The sequence below is a fragment of the Glarea lozoyensis genome (genome assembly GCF_000409485.1).
Source record: "Glarea lozoyensis ATCC 20868 chromosome Unknown GLAREA13, whole genome shotgun sequence".
NCBI lineage: Eukaryota > Fungi > Ascomycota > Leotiomycetes > Helotiales > Helotiaceae > Glarea > Glarea lozoyensis.
The window spans coordinates 219,117-229,305 of record NW_007360987.1 but is presented as its reverse complement, the minus strand read 5'-3'; the positions used below and the strand labels follow the sequence as shown (position 1 = coordinate 229,305).

The window sequence follows — 10,189 nt, the reverse complement described above, 5'->3', positions numbered from 1 at the left end:
ATATAAAAAGACAAGGAATATGGTAAGGAATGAACCGCTGCCTATATACCCAAGGTTCTTACCCGGAACACACCCGAACTGTGCCCGGGTCTTACATTTATGGTATTCACCCAAACCGTGCTGTGTAGCTCTTTGCATGTGAGTATGTGACACGCGGTGTTACATAAACCGAATCAAGGCTTTCATTAACTTATATACAATTAAGCTGACACAGAAATGAGACGTGCATATCTTCTGCGTTCTCTGCAAGGAGGGGATATAGTACAGCATCCATACCATACATCCAAACTGGCCAGCCTGAAGACTTTTCAGATCTTATAATGACCAAGCTTTGTTAATTAATCTTTCCTCCCACAAAGTTCTCATCTTCCGTGTTCAATTTGTACCATTTCTCTAACATAGACATCACAAAAGATGGGCGACATCAGTGGTAGCGTTGATCCATCAAACATGGCGTACGAGCCTCTCGCTATCGTGGGTATGGGGATGAGACTACCGGGTGGAATTCATACAGCTGAAGACTTCTGGAATTTGCTGGTCGAAAAAAGATCGTCCAGATGCAAAGTTCCCAGTGATAGATTCAATATTGAGGCTTTTTACAGTCCTTCGGGGAGAGTTGGAACTGTAAAAATGGAACATGGTCATTTCTTAGGGCCGACCGACGATCTACAACACTTCGACGCTTCTTTTTTCTCGATGAGCAAAAAAGAAGTGGAAATTCTTGATCCTCAGCAACGCATGCTGTTAGAGGTCGTGTACGAGTGCATGCAGAATGCAGGACAATCAAACTGGAGAGGAGGGAATATAGGATGTTATGTTGGCGTTTGGGGAGAAGTACAGTTTTCCATTATGAACCAGGTTACGTTTCTGACCAGATTCACAGGACTGGGTAGATATCCATGCAAAAGACAGCCAAGATGCGGTATGTATATGCCAGCAGCAATTGTACTCAGACTGACATTTGTAGGGGATGTACCGTATATCTGGAGGTCAAGACTTTGCAATTTCCAACAGAGTTAGCTACGAGTACGATTTGAAAGGGCCTTCTTTTACGATAAAAAGTGGGTGCTCGTCATCTATGATTGCACTGCACGAAGCTGCTAGGGCCATTCAAGCTGGCGATTGCGATGGCGCTATCATTGCAGGAACAAACCTCATAATCTCACCGACCATGTCAATCGCTATGACAGAGCAAGGTGTCCTTTCTCCCGATGGCGCGTGTAAATCCTTTGATGAATCGGCGGATGGTTACGCCAGAGGGGAAGCTATAAATGCTATTTATATTAAGCGACTGAGCGACGCCATACGAGACGGTGATAATATTCGGAGCGTGATTCGAGCTACAGCAAGCAATTGTGATGGAAAGACGCCGGGTATAACTTTGCCAAGTTCGGAAAGTCATGAGGCAATGATGCGAAGAGCATACAAGGAAGCCTGTCTTGACCCTACCCAGACAGCTTTCGTGGAAGCACATGGCACGGGTACGAAAATCGGCGACCCTTTAGAAGCAACTGCTATTGCTAGAGTGTTTAGTAGTGAGAAGGGTGTTTATATTGGGAGTGTCAAGCCAAACGTTGGCCACAGCGAAGGCGCCTCCGGAGTGACGTCGATTATGAAGGCGGTGTTGGCACTTGAGAATAGAACCATCCCACCGAATATCAACTTTTCGACTCCTAATCCACAAATTCCTTTCGAGGCGTCAAATATGAAGGTAGCCGTTGAACCAATACCGTGGCCGAAGGTCCAAGCCGAGAGAGCTAGTGTCAACTCCTTCGGTATTGGGGGAGCAAATGCACATGTCATCCTCGACAGCCCTGCGTCTATGGGTATCAGTAGTACGAAAAGGAACACCACAAATGGGCTTTCCGTCAATGGACATTCAATCAATGGCAACTCAGTTAATGGACACTCTGTCAACGGGCACTCTACCAATGGACACTCAATCAATGGAAACTCAGTCAATGGACATTCAGTTAATGGGAACTCAGTCAATGGACACTCTACGAATGGACACTCAATCAATGGACACTCTGCCAATGGAAACTCAATCAATGGCCACTCAGTCAATGGACACTCCAAACCTAGACCAGCTCTGTTGGTGCTTTCTGCAACCAATACAGAATCTTTGAGAGCGAATGTAGTCAAGCACCAGCAGTATATTGAAACAAACCCTGAGAAGTTGGTAAATATCGAATACAACTTGTGCAACCGCAGAGAACACTTATCAAATCGTGCATTTTGTGTCACAGATGGATTATCAACCTTGCAATTCTCACCTCTTACCAAGCCAAAGAAGACCCCAACACTGGTAATGGTGTTTACTGGCCAGGGAGCCCAGTGGGCTGAGATGGGAAAAGAACTCATGGCCGACTTTCCATCCTTTAGCCAAGACATTGACTTGATGAACAATACTCTTTCAAAGTTGGACCATCCACCATCCTGGAACATCAAGGAGGAGTTATTGAAACATGAGTCGGTAAGTTGTCTCAGCAAAGCAGAATTTGCTCAGCCACTTGTCACTGCAATCCAGGTCGCACTTGTCAACCTTTTACGGCAATTTGGTGTTAAGCCAGCGGCCGTAGTCGGCCATTCCAGTGGTGAGATTGCCGCGGCATATGCTGCAAACGCAATTACAGCAAACGAAGCAATCATTATTGCCTACTACAGAGGTCAGGTCACGAAAGGCTTTTCCCGCCGTGGGGGAATGGCGGCAGTGGGTCTGGGAAGAGAAGACGTCATGTCCTTCTTGAACCCGGGTGTTTCAATTGCTTGTGAGAACAGTTCAAGTAGTGTAACGCTTTCTGGCGATGAGGATGCGCTAAACGCGACTTGTGAAATTATCAAGACTGCACTCCCCGATGTCTTCTTACGGCCTCTCAAGGTCGAAATGGCATACCATTCACGTAAGTCTACAATTATTGCAAAGACCTAAACAATCTTATTCTATACTAATTCCAAATTGCAGATCATATGAAAGAGTTAGGAGAGGCGTACGAAGCTTTACTTCGACCTCACTTGAAGAGCACGACCCCAGTAGTGCCATTTTTCTCTAGCGTCTCTGGGAAAGTCGTCAGTAAATCCGGAACACTCGATGCTGCATATTGGCGGTCAAACCTTGAAAACCCCGTCCTCTTCAATTCGGCTATCAAGCTCATACTTGACACGCTAGCTCAAGACCATTTGTTCTTAGAGATTGGTCCCCACTCTGCCCTGGCTGGGCCCATCAGACAGATCCTGAAAGCCAATTCAAGAAAGAACGACACGTATGTTACGGCGCTGGAACGTGGGAAGGACTGTGGCGAAAGCATACTCAAGATGATTGGCGAGTTATACCTTCAACACATCTCCATCAACTTTAAGCAAGTTGCCCCCAATGGAACAGTCTTGACCGACCTGCCACTATACCAATGGTGCCATGATCAGGAGTATTGGAAAGAGAGCAGAGTGAGTAAGCAATGGAGACTTAGAAAATATCCCAACCATGAAATCCTTGGATCTCGTACAGTGGAAGGCAACGAACTTCAACCGGAGTGGAGAAATGTACTACACCTTGACAATGTTCCTTGGCTCCGAGACCATCAAATCATCAACGACGTAGTGTTTCCTTGTGCCGGGTATCTTTCCATGGCCTGTGAAGCGATACGACAAATATCCGCTTCCGAAGATTTCACTTTCCGAAACATTGTTATACAGACAGCCTTAGTTATGTCGGACTCCAAGTCTGTTGAGATGATAACTAGCTTGCGACCGGTAAGACTAACCAACACGTTAAACTCTGTCTGGTGGGACTTTTCTATCTCATCGTACAATGGGAGTCTTTGGATAAAGCATTGCGGTGGCCAAATTCGATCCGGAACTGACAACCCTAAATTCAAACTCCCTCGCCGAATTGAGGACCATCCGCGCTCGGTTCCATCACCCTACCCAGCAATGAAGAAAGTCGGTCTCAACTATGGCCCCACTTTCCAGGGGCTAGAACGTCTTTCTGCATTGCCAAAAAAGATGACTGCTTCAGCAACACTGTCCAAATCGGAGCTGTCAGAATCACATTACGCCATTCATCCAGCCACTATAGACCATTGCCTGCAGCTCTTCATTGTTTCGACATGTGAGGGCACTCTGCGAAATATCAATAAGCTATGTGTTCCTACAAGCATTGATCAGCTCTATATCTGTGGTGGCAAAAGTACAAGTGGGATTAAGGCCGAAGCTTGTGGTGCCCAAACCTCTACTGGCACCATATCTGGGGACGTGGTAGCTATTTCAGGCGATGCTATTATCCTATCTTTAATTGGAGGACAGTTTTCACCTATCGAGGAAGATTCGTCAGACGAAGATCTTGACACAGTCGCAGGTGCCAGGCTTGACTGGAAACCAGATCTTGACTTTGTTCAGATAGACAACCTGATCCGACCACGACAGCAGTCCACGGCTGCCACAAAGACTCTCGAAAAATTCACTTTACTGTCCATGATTGATATTGGTCGTCGAATTTCTGGACTTGTCACTAAGTCTGAGTATTTGGAGAAATTCCGTTCTTGGATTAATGCCCAGGTTGAAAGAGCATCCGAGGACCGGTACAATTTGGTTGAAGATGCACAGGCTCTAACTGTGCTTAATGCTGGAGAGCGGCAGATGCTCATCGCTGAACTGTCCAAGGAAATATCGAACTCGGAAGTAGCGACAAGTGGAGAACTAATTTCTCGAGTTGTCAAGAACTGCGAGGATATCATGGTGGGAAAAATTGATGGTATAGAAGTTTTACTTCCTGAAAATGGACTCACACATTTCTATGATAGTCTGGAACACCGAACGGATTGCATCGATTTCTTTACAGCGGCTGGGCATTCGAAACCAAACTTACGGGTCCTGGAAATCGGGTCTGGAACAGGAGGCACCTCAGCTGTTGTCCTCAAAGGGCTGACTTCGACAGCACAACGGATGTACTCAACTTACACTTATACCGATATATCTTCTGGCTTCTTCGTTGAGGCTCAAGAGCGGTTCAAGGATTACCATGGGCTGGAATATAAAGTGCTCGATATATCGAAAGATCCTACAGAGCAAGGGTTTCAAGAAGGATCATATGATTTGATTATCGCAGCGAATGTTTTGCACGCAACACCAAGCCTGAACACCACACTAGGTCATGCCCGCAAATTGCTTGCTGAAGATGGCCGTCTGTTTTTGCAAGAGCTTTCACCGCAGGTTCAATTCGCCAATTTGTAAGTTTCACATCGTCTTCAAAAGAAAATCGCTAATACGTTTTCGCGTTAGAATTATGGGTGTCTTACCGGGCTGGTGGCTTGGCGAGGCAGATGGTCGAGCCAATGAACCCTATATCTCCCCTGAGCGATGGGCAGTTGAGCTTCGAAAGGCTGGGTTTTCCGGCTGTGACGCTACAGTATACGATGCTGAGCAGCCGTACCAGTTTAATGCCAACATAATTTCCCGACCCGCCAAGGTGGACCGGATTGCTCGGCGAATCACTCTTCTCTATGAACCCAACCTGAATATTCAGCAAATAAAATTCTCACTAGAAAACAAAGGTTACTCAGTCGATCTTTGCACAATTCAGGAAGAACCCCCTGCTGGACAGGACATTGTGTCTCTACTTGAGCTTGAGACTCCAATGTTTGAAAAGATTTCGGGTACGGATTTGGCATTATTTCAAAGACTTGTCAAAAACCTTGGAACGAATCACCTACTATGGGTAACTAGATCAGCTCAAATTGAGTCTTATGATCCTCGTTTCGGTATGGTTTTGGGTTTAGCGAGAACCCTTCGCTCTGAATTGTCATTATCTATTGCCACCCTTGAAATAGACACAGTCGATGAGGTTGCATATAACGCCATTACGAATGTGTTTGACAAACTCAAAAACAGCTCTTCCGTATCGGATATGAACCCGGATTATGAGTTTGTCTTATCGAAGGGAGTTGTGAATATTGGGAGATATCATCCCGTGTCAGTTGAGCAAGAACTCGCAGTTTCAGCTTCGCAGTCCCAGGCAGTAAAGCTTGAGATTGGCAGGTTTGGACTGTTGCAGACCTTGAGATGGGTACCTGATCTCCAAAACAAGGTCGGCCATGATCAGGTTATCGTGGAGCCTAGATGTGCAGGCTTGAACTTCAAGGTACGTCGAGTGTTTTGAACATTGGTGTGAAACTCATTCATTCTAACATTTCGCACTAGGATGTTCTCGTATCTATGGGTATCGTGAGTGGGGATGGTCTTGGCCTCGAGGGCTCAGGAACCGTGGTGGGAGTTGGTTCCGAGGTCACGGATTTCCAAGTCGGGGATCGAGTCTTATACATCGATCAGAATTGCTTTTCCACAAGAACAGCAATTCCAGCACTGCGATGCGCGAAGATACCATCAACGCTCTCATGGGAAGAAGCAGCTACGATGCCCTGCGTCTATGCCACCGTCATTCATTCTCTTCTAAATCTTGGAAGAATACAAAAGGGTCAAAGTGTCTTGATCCACTCGGCTTGTGGTGGAATTGGTTTAGCAGCGATCCAGATTTGCCAGAACATCGTCGGCGCACAGGTATGAACCTCCATTCCGTATTATGCATCGCAATACTGTCATATAGAAGAATTACTAACGCAGACAGATATACGTAACCGTCGGCAACGAAGAAAAGGTCCATTACCTGATGGACACATTCGGTATTTCTCGTGATCATATCTTCAACTCACGTGACACCTCGTTCCTACCGGCTATCAAAGCCGCCACCAATGGCCGGGGCGTTGACGTAGTACTCAACAGCCTTTCTGGCGAGCTTCTACATGCATCTTGGGAGTGTGTAGCTGAGTATGGCAGTATGGTTGAGATTGGGAAGCGCGATTTCATCGGCAAAGCACAGCTGAATATGGATCTATTTGAGAGCAACCGAAGTTTCTTTGGAGTTGATCTTGCCAAATTCGACGCTGCTAGATGTCAGCTGTAAGTTTAACACATCCAATTCCCGGGAAGACTCACTAAAAGTCGATAGATTACTTGTCCAGATGATGGAATTTTATGAAAAGGGTTTAATTAAACCCATCGCCCCAATGAAGGTATTCGAAGGAGCAAAGGTCGAAGACAGTTTTCGTTCGTAATCCCAAACTCATTTATTGTGACGGAGATCTAACTTCATTCTAGGGTACATGCAAAAGGGATCTCACATCGGCAAGATTGTAGTCACAATCCCAGAACAGAACACGGATCTACCTCTCGCTTCAATTGTTCCTAAGTTAAAACTGAATCCGGATGCTGGTTATTTACTTGTCGGTGGGCTCGGTGGCTTAGGTCGTGCTGTTTCGACTTGGATGGTCGAGAGAGGAGCACGTCATCTAATTTTCCTGTCACGATCAGCGGGCAAATCCGATCAGGATCAATCTTTCTTCCGTGAGCTTGAGAGTCAAGATTGTACGGTGCAGGCTTTTACAGGAAGCGTGGCAACATTTCAGGACGTACAAAATGCAGTCCAACGTGCATCGAAGCCAATCAAAGGTGTTTTCCAGATGTCAATGGTTTTAAACGATAAGCCATTCCTGGAGATGAGTTGCTCTGATTGGGAAACTTCCGTACTTCCTAAAGTCGAAGGAACTTGGCACTTACACCATGCGCTTCCGAAGGATCTCGACTTTTTCGTAGCGACTAGTTCTCTCAGTGGCTCTTTTGGGAATGCCGGTCAAGCTAATTATGCGGCTGCGAACACATTCCTCGATGCGTTTGTCCAATATCGTCATAGTCTTGGTCTTCCTGCATCTGTTGTCGACATTGGTGTCATGGGCGACATTGGCTATGTCAGCCGAAACGCGGCTATCCAGGAATCACTTCGTGGAGCTGGGACTTATTTTCTTCAGGAGCAAGATTTTCTTGACTCTTTGAACTGGGCGGTTGCAAAATCTGCAGTGAAACCGAGTCTCCCTGGTCAAAATCAGCTTTTGATCGGTGTTCGGTCTAGCAAGTCGCTTTCGGATCCCAGTAACCGTGTGTCGTTCAAGAGAGACGCACGTATGGGTGCCTATCTCAACACTGGAAGTTCGACTTCGGCCAATACTACCAATGCAACAGACCAACTGAAGAGCTTCATGTCTTCTGTCGAGACCGATTCCTCTATTCTTAATGTTCCGGCTTCTCTTGATCTTGTGACGAATGAAATTGGGGTTCGCATTTACACATTCATGCTACAACCAATCGAAGACCTCGATGTATCGCAGACTCTCGCGGCACTAGGTGTCGACTCTCTCGTAACAATCGAAATACGGAATTGGATGAAGCGAAGTTTTGGAGGGCTAGAGTTTAGTACTTTGGAGATTTTAAATGCGGGAACTATTGAGGCGCTTGGTTTGCTAACCATTGAGGGTTTGAAGAGGAAGTATGAGATGAAAGACGGCGAAGCGAAGTTTAGCGAGAGAGAAGATACCTATCTACTGATGAAGGCACCTTAGATTAGATTTTATGAGTAAGGCATTGATATGAAGGAGAACGAATCCAAGTTTTGTCACTGTTAAAGGGTATTGAGCTCACATGGAAGCTTTTCTGGTTGACAGTAGTCACCAGTAGGATACAAATCTGGGAGCATACAAGCATCCAAGTTCAACAGAGATATTTCAATCAACAATATTGTGCTGTATGGATTATATCTGAGTTAACAATAGAAGTGAAAAAATAGCAATGATGATTTTAATAATATCCGTGACTTGCATATTCGGACACCTAGTGGTCGCTTATAAACTTGCTTGCCATCATGCGTTAGCTCTATAATTAAAGAACTACCCCTTCACATCCTTTCAGAAATGCCCATCTTTAGCTGACAGTACCACTGCTCGCTGCATCTTTCACCATGTACAAGATATCGTTTGCTGGACTTCTCCGCGGTAACGACAAAGATGTTGAAGCTCTAGCAGAAGCGGCAACTACCCAAGGATTTCTTGAGTTGGAGCTCGATTGCATGGAAGCGAAAGCATTGCAAAAGGATGTCAAGTTTCTCGAGTCATTTGCAGAGAGCATTCTCGACAGTCCTGAGGATGTGAAGGCGGCGTATCATTTTCATAAGACAGGACGTTTCCGAACCACAGGGTAAGTCAAAATCTAAGAGTCAATCGAACAATATTTATTCTAATTTTTAAACTAGATTTAAGCCTCTTGGGAGTGAAGAGGGTGCCAAAGCAGGAAATCCTGATGGATTCGAGTTCTTCTTTGTAGGTCTAAACCGCATAGATTACCTGTTATTGCTCATGTTGAAGTTTTAGTTACCTCAAAAGGAGATTCTCCTTTCCGAATTCAGAGAGCAACTCAATTGTCCTCCTCTGGCTATGTCTAATATTGACACACTCACCGACTGCTTCAAACACTACGAACGAACAGCCCAAATGTTATTGCAGCGACTGACAGAGGGTCTTAAACTTGGGAATGAATTGCTCAATGCGCACAACACTTCTTTACCTTGCGTCACAAACATGGGCTTAATAAGATATCCCCCTCAGCCCAAAGAGTCTGGGAATTTCGGGCATATTGCACATACGGACGTTGGAAGCTTGACCATCTTAGCTGCGACCCAGCGAGGACTGCAAACTCTTGACAACATCACTCAGAAATGGATATGGGTTGATCCTAGCGATGAATGCTTGTTCGTACAATTGGGAGATTCGCTGAAATTCCTTTCACGGGGCAAAATTCTTCCCTCGCTTCATAGGGTCTTACCTAGTGATGTCGCTCCTGAAGCAACAAAGTATACGATTGCGTACTTTTTACGCCCGAACGAGGAGGCTGAAATCACTTCCGATGATGGAAAAGTGTGGCTGTATAAGGACTATCACTGTAGAAAGTTCGATGCCTTTGCGCGGCCATTGGGCTATAGACCAGACGGAGAAGAGTCACTCATTTCTTTGCGTGACTATACAGGGGTGGAGTAGACTCTGTTGTTCTTTCGAAAATTCTGACGATTTCGATCAGATGAAAATCACCAGTAAATGCTATCTGTGCCTGAGTCTATATTATCAACTTTTGTGCTCGGAGAATCTTGTACCACTTAAGTTTTTGCTCCCTCGCGCAGACACAATCCGTTCAATAGGATACCAAGTCAAAATGAGCTTCATGATATCTCAAACATGTTTAATTGCAATTCTCTCTACTGTTCCTAGACGGATATTTCCATTGACGAAGCCACGCTAAAGAATTTTTTTGTAAGGTA

At 45.5% G+C, this 10,189-nt stretch overlaps 2 protein-coding genes across 2 annotated transcripts; both read left to right on the top strand.

The window, feature by feature from the left end:
* Positions 1–414: 414 nt before the first annotated feature.
* Positions 415–8,444, top strand: GLAREA_10034 (Thiolase-like protein; the record flags this gene model as incomplete). The annotated part of the gene is made up of 9 exons (XM_008080084.1): positions 415–834; positions 884–922; positions 968–2,903; positions 2,966–5,225; positions 5,278–6,136; positions 6,196–6,552; positions 6,620–6,951; positions 7,001–7,098; positions 7,150–8,444. 9 exons carry the CDS (start codon positions 415–417, stop codon positions 8,442–8,444), a joined length of 7,596 nt encoding a protein of 2,531 aa, XP_008078275.1.
* Positions 8,445–8,839: 395 nt separating this feature from the next.
* Positions 8,840–9,911, top strand: GLAREA_10033 (Clavaminate synthase-like protein; the record flags this gene model as incomplete). Its single annotated transcript, XM_008080083.1, has 3 exons — positions 8,840–9,075; positions 9,131–9,197; positions 9,249–9,911. 3 exons carry the CDS (start codon positions 8,840–8,842, stop codon positions 9,909–9,911), a joined length of 966 nt encoding a protein of 321 aa, XP_008078274.1.
* Positions 9,912–10,189: the final 278 nt, after the last annotated feature.